The sequence below is a fragment of the Amblyomma mixtum genome, chromosome 1 (assembly GCF_055824585.1).
Source record: "Amblyomma mixtum isolate Tamu chromosome 1, ASM5582458v1, whole genome shotgun sequence".
In the NCBI taxonomy this organism is placed as follows: Eukaryota; Metazoa; Arthropoda; class Arachnida; order Ixodida; family Ixodidae; genus Amblyomma; species Amblyomma mixtum.
This window is the reverse complement of record NC_143012.1, coordinates 207,020,499-207,036,748: the sequence shown is the minus strand read 5'-3', so window position 1 is coordinate 207,036,748 and position 16,250 is coordinate 207,020,499. Positions and strand designations below refer to the sequence as shown.

General features: G+C 47.7%; 1 protein-coding gene across 1 annotated transcript; it reads right to left on the bottom strand.

The window, feature by feature from the left end:
• Positions 1-347: 347 nt before the first annotated feature.
• On the bottom strand, positions 348-16,250 carry LOC149370662 (flavin-containing monooxygenase 5-like). Its single transcript, XM_089583915.1, has 5 exons — positions 15,946-16,250; positions 7,203-7,587; positions 4,861-5,127; positions 4,115-4,492; positions 348-2,028 (listed from the first exon to the last, which is right to left on the bottom strand). Exons 1-5 carry the CDS (start codon positions 16,248-16,250, stop codon positions 1,699-1,701), a joined length of 1,665 nt encoding a protein of 554 aa, XP_089440041.1. The 3' UTR covers positions 348-1,698.

Below are 16,250 nucleotides of genomic sequence, written 5' to 3'. Positions count from 1 at the left end.
TCAGAGCATTCAGGGAGGACAGTCATTTAGCAGGGTACTTTGAAACACCACTTTCAGAATTGCCTTGACCAGTTAGAACTAGTGTCGTGTTTCCAGCGTTATACAGCGTGTAGATGTGCGTCGATGTATTACGCTGAATAATATAACTTTGTCAGCCGGGCGTTGCCGCAATGAACGGTACGGGGGAAACAAGTTAACCAAACTGTTCACGTTTGTACGCAAATCGATATATTTAGAATCATCTATGAACTTAGAAAACGTGAGCAATTTTATTCCTTTGCAATAACAGTCTATCTGAGCTGCACATCGACTGCACAGCCGCTCTGGCGTAGAGTGGGCACTGTAGGGCCAACAGTAATTGTCAAAAGGAAGATACATCCCCAGCAGCACAGCTGATGGGCCCAATACTGGAAATGTGTTCGCAAAGGCCGGTTGTACAAAGGACCAGAGTGAAACCATCCATTTGCAATACTGGGCCGACTACCTATGCTGCTTGGGACAACGCATGGACACTGACTGCATTTGTTTCATGAATTTCTGGGCAGGCAGGCCTTTTCATACGTTTCATGACATTGAAACGCCTTGTCGGGATACTCTTGTTCGTGGTGTTAAAACTATAACTGGTGGGTCATTTGGCCATCATTGTCAGCAGAATGTCATGGTAATTTTTGGAGCCGCCATTGTTAACCTACAGTGCCGTTTATTTTTTCAAATGCCATGCTGGTATTTCTTGTTTAACTGAAAAAAAAACGCACAAGTTTATAGGATCGCCCGAAAGCCTTCTAATAAAAGTCAAAGAATAATCGAACCATTTGAGCACGTTGTAAAACAATCGTAATGCTACGACGCGTTTTACTGCCGTACTGACTTTTTGCACGTCGAATAAGAAGGTGTTCACTCGAACATTTACAATGGAATGCAAAGACGGACACGAGGACGACAAAGTGTGCTGCAAGCCTTGGTAGAATACTCTATGTTCCTCGTCAAGGAGACAAGGCCGGATGCGACTTAGCTCGAAAAAAGCAGGCCAACTTCGCAGTGAAACAACGGGGGTACAAAAGTTTACGAATTTAATACACACTCCTATGTATTCATCCAAAAAACGCCGTTTAGCGCTGTTAACTGAACATCGCGTGAATTAATGAAACACCAAATTTATCTTGCGCCAGCAGATGGCGTATGTCTTGCAGGTTATTCTTCAGGTTCTTCGTAATTGCATGTATGCGGCACGCACGTTTTTTCTAACTTGTCAGCTTTCCCCAGCGAGATTTCTTAAGCTGCACAAAAGCGCCGATAAGCTCTGCAACTCTGGAGCTGCTGCCTCAATTTTCATGCAAAGCAAAAGAACGTTAGGGTAGCACATCACGTTACCGGTGCTCCAGCGGCACGTAGGTTAGCGTGTAGAGGAACTGTCAAGGGTATGTCGAACTTTACCTGTTAACTTGCATTCAACGACGTGTTATCTAAAGTACTCACCCCGCTGACATTACTGGCGACTCTACCAGTAGAACGACTGCGGCAAGGAGCTGAGGACATTATCAGGCTTTGACTAAAGACACATTCTCGCTTCCATGCGTTCACGGTGGTCCCTTTTCATACGACAAAGTTTCTCTGGTCCAAATGACACGCACTGCCCCGTGTGTGGAGGAATAATAAACAGCAGCACTAGTGAACAGCAAAGGACGTGCTGTGAGTCTCTCATAACGCTAGCGACAGCACGTACGCCAGCATTATCATGGCGGTGCAAGTGGCCACCACATCAATAGTCCCCGCAGTGGCCCTGCGCAGACGACTGTCTTCGGGGGCCGTGAGGGGCGTCATCACCGAGGCTATTCGGTTCGGGAAGCCCAGTATGGCTTCGCGAGCGCCCTCCCACGAGTGAGGGCCCTCGAGCCGGAACTGGTACGACAGGCAGGGCCCGAAGACGCAGCGCCGGTACAGGGAAGGGTCGGTGACTGCCATCCGGTTCAGGTTCGGTTTCACTCCAATAAGGCCCGCCAGTTCGTCCATGTATGCGATCCAGTGGACCTGCGGGGGAAGTTTCAGGGCATCGTGTCAGCGCTGTCAGAGAGAGCTTTTGCGTTCACTGACAATCTTCAGGAACGGAGGATATATCCTCGAACAGGTAATCACATTTAGTGCATCTCAGCCGTTTCTGCGAGTCTAAAAAGCAGTCACAAATAACCTAGCGGCACACTGTTTGATCTGAGCAGCAGTGCCTCGTTTACCCGAATAAGAGAATTCGTTAAGGCAGTAATGATGTTTTTATGTGTTATGTTCTGCTATGTTGAGTTTTATGGCACATAGGCAAATAAGGCAATCATGCGGCAAGCTTCAGGTATAATGAAAGTTTTCTGCAGAGTTTTAAAGAACTGTCAAAAACATCGGTGGTGTAAATGTCCTAAAATATCAGTTTGTACTACCTAGTAATAACAGAGGGAAGCAAATTTCGAAACGGTTATAGTAAAAGCTTTAAAGATGGTTGGCTAACCTCAAAGGCCATCCTTGACTGGGCAAGGATCTCGAAGCTCCCAACCAATCAAATAAAGGCCTCATCCTTCCTCTCAGGACTAAGAAAGTGGCGGAGGTGCACCAAAAATCGAGGATAGCAGTGAGTAAAAAACTTTTTTTACTTTTTTACTTTTTTTTAGTTTCTCGAGAAAACCTGTTTCTCTTAAAATGACGTCGATAGAGAACAAAACTGAACAAAAATACCAGCACATTCTTCTATGAACATAGCTGCTGATGTCGGCGGAGGCTCCTTTTTCTTTTTCTTTTTATTGCTCGATACATATTCGTGGCTGTAGTTATGAAGAGCGGCGCGGTTGTAAGGAACCATCATACCTTTCTTGAAGCTAATTGCATGACATACGATATAGAGTCGAGCCCTCTTATAATGGCCGCAGCTATAGCGAACGTTCATTGCGAACGAGGGCAGCGCTACCACCAAAGAATGTATTATGTATTCTCATAATACTGAGTCTCAGACGCAACCAACTCGAGTGACCGCACTGGCCCCAAGGTCCAATATTTCACCCTTACTACAGGAGCCGTGATCGAAGAGAGCCACCTCATACTTTTCAGCTATATGAAAGTGTGGGGCGAGCCGAGAAGGCACTAGTAAAGGCGGGATAATCTAATTGCACTGTGCAGATCAAGCTGTTTACCATATTCGGCCTTCAAAAATGTATGTCTCTGGAGGTGACGCTTGCACTCGTGTAAAGCGCATCAAGTTTCGCGTTAACGTCGTTCGGTGCAGGATCATGAACGACAGCGACCGACGGCTGCCACTTCTCATCGGCAAGTCGCGAAAAGCCGTGGCACCTCAGGAACTACGCTCTCGTACGCTACAAGCAGAACACGATGGTCCGAGTGGCATACGTTTTTTTTTTTTGTTGTTTTCATGGGACGACTGAGCCACTAGGCATAGAGCGGTAACTGCTTGAAGCGACGTTTCTGTCGACGCGACGTACGGTGGCGACGAGCCGCTGGTACATCCGCACTAAACGATGAGACTTGCCGACAGAGCAGTGGATTTTGTGAAATAACTTGAAAACAAGATCCCCAATGATCTCCAGGTCTCCTAATAAAGCCTTGCGCTTTGTCGCCGCAACGTCATTTGAACTAGCTTCACACATCTTTTTGTTTTCTTTTACAGAGACCCTAGACTGCGCAGTCTGCGTCAAGCCAGCAGCTCGCACGCCTCATCACAGTGGCCGATATTCACCAGTTTATCAAGCTGCCTGACCTCGTGCTCATCAGTCACGTTTTTTCCCTCTTCTTCCTCCTTTCCCCGCGAAGCTAAGCACGGAACGTTCTTTCCCACATCATCGCCTATAATTACCTGCCGATCATGCTTCTTGAAACCTGTAAATGATTGCTTTTCAGGATTTAACTGGTGGCCACATTTTTTTAAGCGGTGTTTTGTGCGATAGCAACAACTGTCATCCCATTTAGTCTAATTCTGTTTGTTATGCAACGATCTTGCGCGGATTTTAACGCTAATGAACTGAACTGCACTTATAACGATGTGGTACAACTGCAATCTCCGGGTGGAGTATATAATATATCCGCTTCGCTGCTTTGTCGTGAGCGTCATGCCTTCAACGCATACCTGCGCAGCGTAGCGGTCGCTGTCGATGGGCTGCGAGGACGCCCTGCGTGATGCTTCTTTCCTCTGCCTTTCGATGTCCGGCAGGGGCAGCCTGCCGGCCAGCACGCGAGCCACGTAGCGGGCCTGCATCTCGGCCACGGGCCAGAAGCCGCCGATGGGATCCACCAGACCCACGAATGCCACGCTGGGGTCCCCCACGGGGAAGATGAACTTGTACAGCTCCACGCGCTCCTCTGTCACGCTGGGCGCCACCTCGGGCGGCAGGAACGGGTAGTGCTTGATGTAGCCTGTCGCCACGATGACGTCATCGATGACGGCCCGGGAACCGTCGCGGAACTCGACGTAGTCTGGGCCGAACCGGGACACGCCTCCACGAATCTGCATGGGAGTTAAAAAGGGTTGCGGGAAGCACTTCCGACAAAATGGCTGTCTGCAGGTTATCTGAATTGGCAAAACTTTTGACTAATTATGGTACCAAGTGACTTATTCAATTCCTCTTACTGATCAGCTGGTTGGTTCCATGCATAAAGTAGTTAGCAGGCCGCCTTTATAATCCAATAAAAGGTTAAATCATTCACTGGTTAGTTTGGCAGATTGCCCAATTGATTGGTTTATCGAAATATACACCTCTGATCGGTCAAGCTCATCTCTGCTCGGGCTAGTGTCCTAGCCAGTTCCATTAACTATTGAAAGGCTTCAGGTAAGCATTAGGCAAGAAAACTAGGGCTGAAAACATTGTGCGTTACCTGCACCGTTCCTGTAAGTATCCGGGAGGGCAGGACGTCGTTGACGAAGGGCTGCTGGTCGACAGCGTGGTGAGCGGGCCGCAAGCCGTACATCTTGTGATCGAAGTGCCCGTTGAGGACCCTCTCGAAAGCCCGAGCCCCGAGGTCGAAGGGCAGCAGTGAGCGAGCCGTGTTAAGAGCTCGTGTGCACATGGTCACGTCCATGGGCAGGCCGCCGGGAGCGAGCCGGGGGGCCACCCATGTCCCCCGACGGGTGCTCATGTAGACCTGCGTTGATGCACATCCCTTCAGCATGCCATTCATCGGCTCACCAGCACACCGAATGAGCACGAAATAATTTATTTCTCTCCCGCTAACGTCCTTTAGCACTCGATATAAAATTCTGGCATATAGGAGGCTGCTCTGTGTGCGTAACTAAAGAAGCACGGCATTTCCGGTGGCTCCTAACCACGTCGCATTTTAAGGAAGCAAAATAGAATATAAAAGCAAAGAAAGGCATCGACAAGAAAGCTCTCAATGCGACTGCCTTATTTAGCTGCAGTGCTCGCAGTACTGCAAGGTAGTTTCCTTTCGGGACGTGTTTCAACGGCATTGCTGCAAATAATTCTTTCCTAATATTTATTTTTATTTATTTAGATATTTTCAGTGCCCAAATGCAATATAGCCATTCGTGTTGTCCTTTAGCAATACATGAACGTCTCTGAAACATGAAAGAGTTGTACATTGCGTTTTAACGAGAATAACTTCCACCTAGGGTTATCTTCGGGGTTCACCGTGCATCCCCTGCTGGGTGCCACTGCGGTCAGGGAGAATCTCCCTTATATCTTCCATAACTTTTCCAAAAGACGACTTCGAGAGCTAAATGAACCCTTTTTCAGAGCACCTCATAATATCAAAGTATAAAATCTGTGCCCTGTTATGCGACTATGTCAACAAGTCATCGGGCTTTTAGAAACCTTTTTGGTATACAGTGGTACAGGTGGAAGCCTGTACGTGTCAATATAGGTTACTGCTGAACAGAACCCACCTGCTTCAGAGCTGCGTGCTTGTTATTCAATCCACTGAATTTCTTAACAACTGTGGTGCTAGCCGCGGGCAAAAAAAAAAATGCCTAACTAGTTCTTCAAAGGCTAGCAATATTACCATTACACGTCATCATCACCACATATAAAAGGCGCTTTAAACTTCAAAACTGAAAGCCGAAAGGTGCTCATGGCATTATTTGTGTCTTCTGTAGCTAGATAGATTGTTAGATGATACTAGAAGCGATCGCAGAGCGCCTTTTCTACTTGTTTCTATTTTTGTTTCACTGTACAGTTCTCAGAAATGCAGCACTAAAGGCAAGCCCACGTTTGCAGTGAGTTTACTCAGCCTTCATAATGTGTGACCTCGAGATAGTTAGTTCCTCCTCTCATATTACGAAAGTTGGCCAGTACTTCAGTGCTCCTTACGTATAAAAATAGATAGCCAAGCCTTCTCACGCCTATCTTTTGTATAGACAGGAGATCGCTTTATACTCAAGAACGTACAAAAGCCTTGTGCCATTCTCGAAGTCCTGCGATGGTCAGATTTTTTTGTTTCTTATCACGATTAGAAGACACAGCTCCTGCCACAAATGACAGCGCTGCTTTCTATAGAACTGCTGCAGAAATACATTTTGAATGAATCCCCACACAACTATCTGCATTTTAATGATCGAGGTTATCAACTTCTTCCACGTCCACTGCTTATTACCCATCTTCATTATTCTATTCGAGCACATGCTGCCCATAGATAACCCAACGTCGTAGTAACGCAGCTATGTAAGCAGTAGTGCTTGAAAGTAAAGGCTGATCTTTACAGTTGTATAAACAATCCTGGACCTGTACTGCTATCCAGGTGAACTCTGTGGTGCTAGCGAAGATGTATTGCCACAAATTAGACACGGAGAAGCGCTAGAATTTATTTTTGTATTAAAATTGAATGATACGATATCCTAGTGGCTAATAAACTATTATCGCGATGGCGTAGACTCCAAGAATTCTCCAGAATGTATGCAAAATCCATGCTTTCGAGCTTTATTCTACTCCTGTTAAAGAGTAGATTCCAAGAGAAGGCAAGCCTAGCTGGGGGCGAAGAAAGTTAGGTGGGCGGATGAGATTAAGAAGTTTGCGGGAATACGGTGGCCGCAGTTGTCAAAAGACAGTATTGATTGGAGAGACATGGGAGAGGCCTTTTCCGAGAAGTGGGCACAATAAGACTGCTGCTGCTACTGCTGCTGCTGCTGCTGCTGATGATGATGATGATGAAAACACTTTCACTTAGTAGTCATGCCCAAGTAGTCATGCATGGTGCCTTCTCACCTGCGAGCAGACGTAGCTCAGCTCGACGGCGATGTCCCCGCCGGAGTTTCCCATGCCGATCACCAGGACGCGGCGGTCCTCGAACGCCGACGCCCTGCGGTACTCGTGAGCGTGCACCACGCGGCCCTTGAACATGTCCCGCAGCCCCGGCACATCGGGCCACTTGGGCACCGCGTGGTGACCGCTGCACACCACCACAGCGTCCGCGACCAGCGAGAACTCCTTCCCCGTTGCCATGTCACGGCCGGACACTGTCCACTGGTGGTGCTTACTGCCTCCACTGGCACCATTCTGGTGTGTGTCTTCGGACGGTGTTCTCTGCACGGACTCGACCACGTGGTTGAACCGTATGTGTGAGTTCAAGTCGAAGTGTTTGCTGTACCGCCTGCAATGACGTGAAATAAATATGTCTTAGTGACTGCGCACAACGTTTGAGCAAGGATGGTTGAATTCAAGGTTGTGGTGCGACTCTGAACCTTGAAGATCTCGTGTACCCGAGGAGACAGGAGCCAGAAGACACGATCTCAAGTGTTGGTGTCGTCTGCGTCCGGAGTTCACATCACCTGTGTTTAGTGTTTGGCAAGATCTTAAAGGGACCATGAAAAGAATTAAAAGCCGCTTGTAAATGTTAGAAGTTATGCTCAGAAGCACTGACACCAAGTATGAGTCTTCGGAACTGAGCCGGCAATTTATTATGGCTTTTTAAAAATTGCGTTTTTTAAAATTCGCGGGCCGTTTGGTGTCTTCGTAGGGAGCGATTTTGAAACCAAAACCGGGAAAACAGACGTCACTAGTCCCATGACGTCGGTAGGCCACCACACGCTGTCATTCGCTCGAGCCGCGGCAGCTACGACGTCACGGGCACACTTCCGGTAGCGGTGAAAATCGTCTGCTCGAGGCGCCGCGCGACCCCCTCGGGCAAGAGCGGGCTAGGGCATTGCCTTCACGCATATGTTTTCAATTTACCTCTGCCGCCTCTTTCTGCCGGGAGTTCGGGAGCAAAGAAAGCGCCGAGACCGGAGAGACGCTGCCGACGCACGCTGCTCCTCGGGAGTGCGACAACCGGAAGTCGTAAACCGAACGTCAGCGAATGACGTATTCATGGGCGGAGCCCAGTCCCGGAGCTGTTTTCTTTATTTTTTTTTGGTGCTCCGCGTGTATGAGTTGAGGGGGGAGAGGAGGAGCGTGATTTTTAATCGTCTATAACTTCGTTAATATTCATGCTAGCTCGAAAATTCTTTCGCTGGGGTGACGAGTGATGGATTGCCTATCTTTACGTAATCTCAATTAATTTGTTTCATAGTCCCTTTAAAGGCGTTCGTTGAAGTGAAGCATTTCAGCATGCCGTCGCAATGGTTTCGACAGGAAGCGCAAAGTGCGCACGTACTAGGTACACGCAAGTGCACACTGCGGACACAGGCTGAACACGCGGAGCTCTTGCTGACGGCCGCCGCGGTGGCTGAGTGGTTATGGTGCTCGGCTGCTGAACCGAGAGACGCGGGTTCCATCCCGGCCGCGGCGGTTGAATTTCTTTGGAGGAGAAATTCTAGAGGCCCGTGTACTGTGCGATGTCAGTGCACGTTAAAGAACCCCAGGTGGTCGAAATTTCCGGAGCCCTCCACTACGGCGTCCCTCATAGCCTGAGTCGCTTTGGGACGTTAAACCCCATAAACCAAACCAAACCTAAACCAAACTAATCTTGCTGACGCTCCTTCGGCTCTGGAGATGCCGCATCAGTAGGGTGCTTTATCAACAATAACAGAATGAGGGACTTTTTCTGGAGCAAACGGCGTCAGCATCGTAGCAAGTCACTTTCACTAACTTCTCCGGTCATCAAAGAAATGTTGCCCTGATGTCACGGAGCCATATGGGACGTAGCACCGTGGAATACCCGTGTGGGGAATGTGTCCCCTGTGGTGATGGTCTCCGACTGGGGCTCTAAAATGGTCTCATGGAGGTGGGAGCTGTAATTCCACAAATATACCGCTATCTTTTCCTCTTCGTCACTGCGGAGGGCAAAAAACAAGGATGTTTTTCTGGCCATGTTGTTTTTAGCCTGGCATTGTATGTGTGACAGTATTCTTATACGAGAGAGTGGACAATAAATTTCATAGGAGAAACCCGTTAATGAAGAGCAGAAAATTTAGCCAGTGTATAAAAAACACTGACATGCTGCCCTACGTAGGGAATGATATTTAACATTTAAGTGTCGCTGCGGTGGAGCAACTGCCGGCAGATCGCAAAACTAATCCACCTGTAGCTTGAAACAATCTCAACTCAACTCGACTCCGGAGTCAGACTGCCACTACGCTTACTACACTAAACTATAGTTGCGTGAACAGCACTAAATATGTAGCATGAGTGACATACAGCAGGCTACGGGAATTTTCGGAACATCAAAACTCTAGGAAACGCTGAATTTCCCCGCTGCCTGGAGGTGCACCCGGGCATTGAGGAACGTAATTAACGTTGTCGCTATGCTTGAAACCTTACTGAATTCATACGCGAAGACCTTGACCTTCTGCCACCCAGTCGCGCTTAGACATACGGGCAGTCGTGATGTTGCAAGCTGAACAAACAGACGTCCTTGCACGCAACAAAATTGGAAGCAGGGGTACAACTGGGCGCATATAAGCTGTCAAAACTGCAGCCAGACGTGTACAAATAGTATACCTTTATGTGCCGTTTGAATAGCGCACACACGGACCTCAAATGCGCGAGTAGTAGCAGGCGTACCAGAATTAAGAGATTGAATGGTATGACACGCCCCGGGGGCCGATCACTCGCCAAGGCCATCACAAGAGCACATCTTTGAGGCGAGTGCATTTGAGTTTGCGAAACTAGTCCGCTAAATAAACTCTCTGCGTTTGTTCACGCCGCACGTCTCGAGCATATGCGGCTCAGTGACAGGCAATGCTTGCGAAAAGCAACGGTCCGCAAGGTGCTTGAACGGGGTCTTCATTCACGCTACATGGTTTTTGCCAGAGAAGGTGCAGTGTATGCGCGAAATTTGCTGCGCAAACGTCAGTATCCCCGCTGTGACGTGCTTGCCAAGCAAGTGCGATCTCGCAGCAACAGGTTTTTTATTGCTAGACGCTCCTTTTGACGCCTCGCAATGGCAAGAGAATAAAGAAACGAACACAGAAATCTGCAGTTGTGAGGAAATACGACGCTTGTTCAGCTCAGGGCCGTGGATGTGCAAACAGTAGGAGTAGACGGAGACAGATAAGTGGAACAGATAGCTCAAGGCCGCATGCAATCTGACGTTTCACAAGAGCGAAAGAAAACATACTAATGCGAACTTTCCCTCGAGTAGGCACTGCGAGTGGCTGCCTACTTGAAAGAACTCAATGATAATGGCGAGAGGAAAAGGACAACCTACGTTCGTTTTTGAAGGAGGAAAAGCTTTCTTTAGTGCAGCATTTGTTATGGTACACAACGGTAATGCTATCGAAAGCTCTAGCTATCAAGCATGAAAGAAGAAACTTAAAACATAAACCGTTATCAATCACCTTTTCATAGAAAAGCGGTCGTTACAACATCAAGCGGTTGTGGAGCACTGTATTAACAACAAACAACTTAAAAGCTTGAAGCAATCTATTTTTCTCAGCCATAAGTGGAAAGGTCCAGTCATTAAATGTGAGTTTTTTTTTCTATTTAAATAGGAGGAGTGGCCCTTAGTACCGCACACTATTTTGGTGCACTGCAATAGAAATATTTAAACACGTTTTAAAAAGCCTTTGATTTCAACCATGAATGCGAATGTCAAACGCACAAATTTTAATAAATCATCCGCAGCGCACGTGCTCTGAACAAATAAAAAATTCTTGACCAGTGCTGAACATGATGACGGCTACGAATGTTGTATCGACATCATATATAATGTAGGCCTTATCAAAATCACAGATTTGAGCAACTTTAGCCAATAATGTCTCATCTCCCTCAGTCACTTTAACCGTTCGAGAATCACCTTCGCGGATATGGTGCACGAAATCTCTGACCTGTCCTTTTTGTCGCCAGACGTACAGACACGTTGACGCCAAAGTTATGTAATTATGTGCTTTTGAAAATTACTCGCGCCTACACATCCTTAAAAAGGGTGGAGTTTGGCACGATGCGCAACATTCGGTGAGGCTTCCGTAGTTTGGCTGCGTGCTTGATCCGTGCCGCACGTATTCGTGCAAAAACGAAAGATTATAAACGACGTTAATTTTCTGTTTGGTTCATAATGACGCCAAATAAAACGCACCTCTACACATATCAACAGACCAGCTTGTACATGCCCAGTTTCATTGAGTCAAGTAGAGCGGTGATGCATTTAACATAACCTCATGTCCATACATATCACCAGAATCAGTGTGAGTGAACCCCTCCTTGACTACATTTCTTCGTAATGCAGATGTGGCCTGTCCTCTACCACGTCTCTTCCGACCTGGCTCTTTTGGCTCATCTGGGTTATCTAGAAGGCCGCGGGCTTATCTGGAAACGCAGCGAAATCTACGGTCTCTTTGCGTGTCGTACTGGCGACACTTGAAAAGAACTCTTCACACAAGCCGCGGTGCTTTGCCTTTGGGCCAATAGACGATATGCGAAATGCGCAGCGCCATCTCTCGGCGCTCCGAGAACTAAGTCCTCCATGTTGGTACGGTACAGAAAACGAAACCGCTGCCCAGCGTTGTGTTAAAACGGCTGCGCTTCGTTTGAAAAGTAAAATGCCGATGCAGTGTTGCGCTACCCTCTCCACTGTGAAAAGACACTACGATGTGTGCCAGAACTAGGTGCGTTCCAGCTTTACGCTTTTCTATTTTTTTACTCCGTCCCAACGCTTTAGTAACACAAAACGCCATGCGAGGTATCATGTGTCAGCACGCGAATCAGTGCGCAGCTTTCGCTTTCTGCGCTGATTTTTGACAAATCTCTCGAGGTGATTTGCGTTTAAATTAAGATAAGAACCACAGCCTTTGTTGTCCCTAATCAAAATTAGAAGCCGATTTCGTGCATTTATCTACTCTGTGGTCGGGCGTGAATATATATAGACGCATACTTGAACAACGTAATAGAGAAGGTAATTTTTTTGAGCGGGCCAATCGCTCGTGCCGTGGCGAAATAAGTTCACTCGAAGAACCATATGCGGGCTTCGCAACAAAGCCATTTGTCCAAGTTTGGGAGTAAGCAATTAAGTTTCGGAAGCAACCGAACATGCTAATTTCGCCCCTGCACACACAGCTTGACCAGCGTATCGAGTCCGTGCGTGCACCTACAGCTGTAGCATCTTTCTCTATCAAGCCGCCCAGTTGGCTCAGTGCTTATCTGAAAAAAAAAAGCTGCGTCTTTGCTTACAATATTTTGAATTATATGTGCATGCCTACTTTCCTCTTGTTAATGTCGACTGACTGCGTCTTAAGCAGGACGCGGTTTCAACGAATTGTGGCGAAAATCAACCGACGCCGGGCTCTGAAACGGTGACGTTGAAAACCGCGGATGCGCATGCACATTACAGTAAAGGAATCGAATTACGCAGCTGGTCGAGGGTCTTGTGTGATTATACTGCAATGCACGAAGCTCCTGGCGTCGGCGCGAACGAAAGTTCGCACTGTCACAGAAGTTTGTCAACACACGTGCGCACTCACCGCAAAATAACCGCTCGCTACCCTACCAGATGAATTCGCGTCCACCTGGGAATAAAATAGCCATGATAATGCGTGATGCTTGAACTGGTGCTTTAGTGCGAGCATTAAAACGACAACAGCACACGGTCACGGTTCGACTTTCCAACCCACTTCCAAGTGCCGATTATTGCGATCATCAGCGCCAGACTTCAAGCGAAGCTGAGGACGCGGTAGGAGTAAGCTGGCGCTTATTGAAAGCACCTACATTTGGTCAAAGATCAGCTGTGAAAACAACGCAGCAGCTGAAGCTTGCCTGTTGAAATTCCACTCGCAAGAAGAAAGTACGCATAGCAAGCGATGCACCAGCCCGACGAGCTCGACCGCGCCAAGATGGAAACCGGAAGTTGTGGGTGCGTTGTTGCCAGACCGCCAAGCAATTTCGCATATCGTCTATTGGACAAGAATGGAGCGCGCAGCCCTGACAGTAAGGAACTGTGACTGTGCAACTGCAGCTGTCCTGCTGAACACTGCTTAACTACAGTCATGGGACACCGACAGAGTGAGGAAGTCGCCAATGCTAGCGCACAAATGTTTGCTCATGGTATTTTCGCATTGTCGATGAGCTCATCTCAATGCATTAGTAAATATTATTTCAGGGCTGCTTATGCATATTAAACAGAAGACACTGAATTCAGGCGCTGTATTAAGCGAAATAGGTCTTAAACAGGTGCTTAGTTGCAGTTTAAACTTTTCGATTAAGTTTACTGTTGTTGTCGGCAGGAGATTCAGTCTTTCAGTGCAGTCATCAGCCACATAAGCTTGCGCAAGTGGTAAATGGGTATGGTTCTTCCTCGCCTGCAAATGCAGGGGGAAAAAAAGGTTTAGAGGCTATAAGACAGCCTCTCTCCAATGATCCAGCTTTCACCAATGGCTGACACCACAAGAATCAGAGTTACTGATATGGAAGAGTGCGGTGAGGGGCTAGTTGGTACGACATTATGAGAACAAAAGTAACTGCGCAAAAGGACGGGACAAGAGAAAGAGAACCACACGGGACAAACGCAGACTGACAACTGATTTATTCCACCTACTCCTCTTTCCTTCAGCAGCAAAGCGCATGCGCACCAACCACAAAAACAAAAAACAGAAGCGACACTCATCTCGTGGAATCAAGGAACTCGAGCTCCTTGCGGTACAGTGCAGTCCGGAACTGTATCGAACGTTCTGGTGCTGTGTCTTTCCAGAATGCGTGCGGTATTTCTGTTGAAGGTTTTTTGGAATTGCTTAAGGTTTATCTTACTTCAACGATTGTGAGTTTTCAGGAAAAATTTTACGTGCAGAAACGCGGAATTTGCATCGGGTCATGTGTAGCCCCAGTTTTATCGGAAATCCTTTTAGCTGAAATTGACCGCTCGCTATCGCGGGTACTATCTGACGACCGTATCGTTCTAGTTTTCCGATACGTGGATGACTTTTTAATCCTTTTAAATATTGACCCCAACGACGACTTGGCCCAGGTGGCAATGGAGGTTTTAGCATCTTTTAAGTCAGCCTTTCCGAGTTTTAATTTTACCATTGAACTTCCTGAAGACTCTTGTTTGCAATTCTTACATTTAAAATTATTTTTTAACGATCCTGACCACCTCTGCTGGGCGTACATGCCTAGGTCGAAAAAGGCACTCTTACCCTTTAACTCGTGCCATTCGAAGCTGGTCAAGAGGGGTATTGTATCAACTTGCCTCAGGGCTTCATTAGCCAAGTCCTGTCCACATAAAGTTCAGATTAGCTTTGAGGCTCATGTTGATCGCCTTAGGTCTGCTGGTTTTCCGCTGGCCCTTCTTCAGGCTGTCGCTGAGTCCCTGTTGAAGTCCTTCCGCCCAAACTCAAAACCTCTGGGGGCGGATGCACAGGAGAGGCGGAAGTATGAAGTTATGCCCTATGTTCACAGGGTCTCGCACGGCCTCAAGAGAGTCGCCGGAAAATTCGGCGTTGACGTCATTTTTTCTGCACCTTGCAAGTTGTCGCGTTTGTGTAATTTGGCGAGAAAAGATAAGCAAAAGAAGGTTGAGTGTGGCATTAACCACAGGAATAAGTTCGTCCAGTGTACATGCAACGTAATTTACCAGATTCCTCCGAGTTGTGGTAGGTTCTACATAGGGCAAACTGGCCGCTGCGTCAACATTAGATTATTAGAGCACGCAAATTCCTTAGAAGATTCAAGGGGGCAGCATCTGCCTAAGCATTGTCACACTTGCAAGCATGATGACAGAGATTGTAATCCGCTTTTCGATAGGACTAAGATTATCGGACGCTCGAGGGATAAGAAAGAACGAGAACTTATCGAGGCCTTGGAAATCGCGAGGTTAGGGCCTGATAAGTGCATTAGCGATGCTTCAGTACACCTGTACCGCAAGGAGTTCGAGTTCCTTGATTCCACGAGATGAGTGTCGCATCTGTTTTTTGTTTTTGTGGTTGGTGCGCATGCGCTTTGCTGCTGAAGGAAAGAGGAGTAGGTGGAATAAATCAGTTGTCAGTCTGCGTTTGTCCTGTGTGGTTCTATTTCTCTTGTCCCGTCCTTTTGCGCAGTTACTTTTGTTCTCATAATTACTGATATGCTTTGTTATTAAGGCGAAAGCCTTTAATGCCTCATCGTTGTCGACAGAAGGTTGTCAGCAGAGGTGTTCTGATTTTTCTGGTGAGACCAAAAAAAATAATCTTTGTGCACGATGGCATTCGAACCAACAACCTTCCATTCCGCAGCCGAGCGTGCTAATGGCTACGCTACTTCCTGCCAACGCATACGTAGTTCTCCTTGTCTAGGACGCGGGAGAGTGTTTGCAGAAAGGCGTCGAATAAGACGGATGCCTTCCAAGCGCCCTCCAGTGTCTCCAGCATTTAAGTTTCACAAACAATTGTGTAATTAATTGTCATATTTACCACACATAAGGGACAAAAGGAGCAACACCGCGCTAAAGGCTTTCGCCTCACCGCACTTGAGGTCAACAAAGTGCCCCCCCCCCCTTCCTGATTTTTTTTTTTTTTTCCCCATCTTGCAAGTGCCCGCCTCTCAAGACGAGCAGCCATCGTAAGTACAGGATTCAGAAGCATGCGGAGTCGAAAAAGGGGGCGCTCACGTCAGGTACTCGAGCATGGCTGAGTGGTGCATGAAGTTTGGGCAGTCGGCATCCGGCGGGAAATCGCTGTAGGCGGAGAACTCCTTGGAGCTGTTGAGCATGGTGTTTCTGGCCACGCTGCCGCATCCCTCGACGGGAGCCTCGGTGTAGCGCCAAAGACCTCCCACACCACCCGTGCGCTCTAGGCAGACCACGCGCAGGCCTTCCTCCAAGCAGGACTTGATGGTCGGCAGGCCACTACTTCCCGCGCCGACCACCACCACCAGCGGTGGATCACCCTGCGGCTCCTTGCTCGACGACATCAT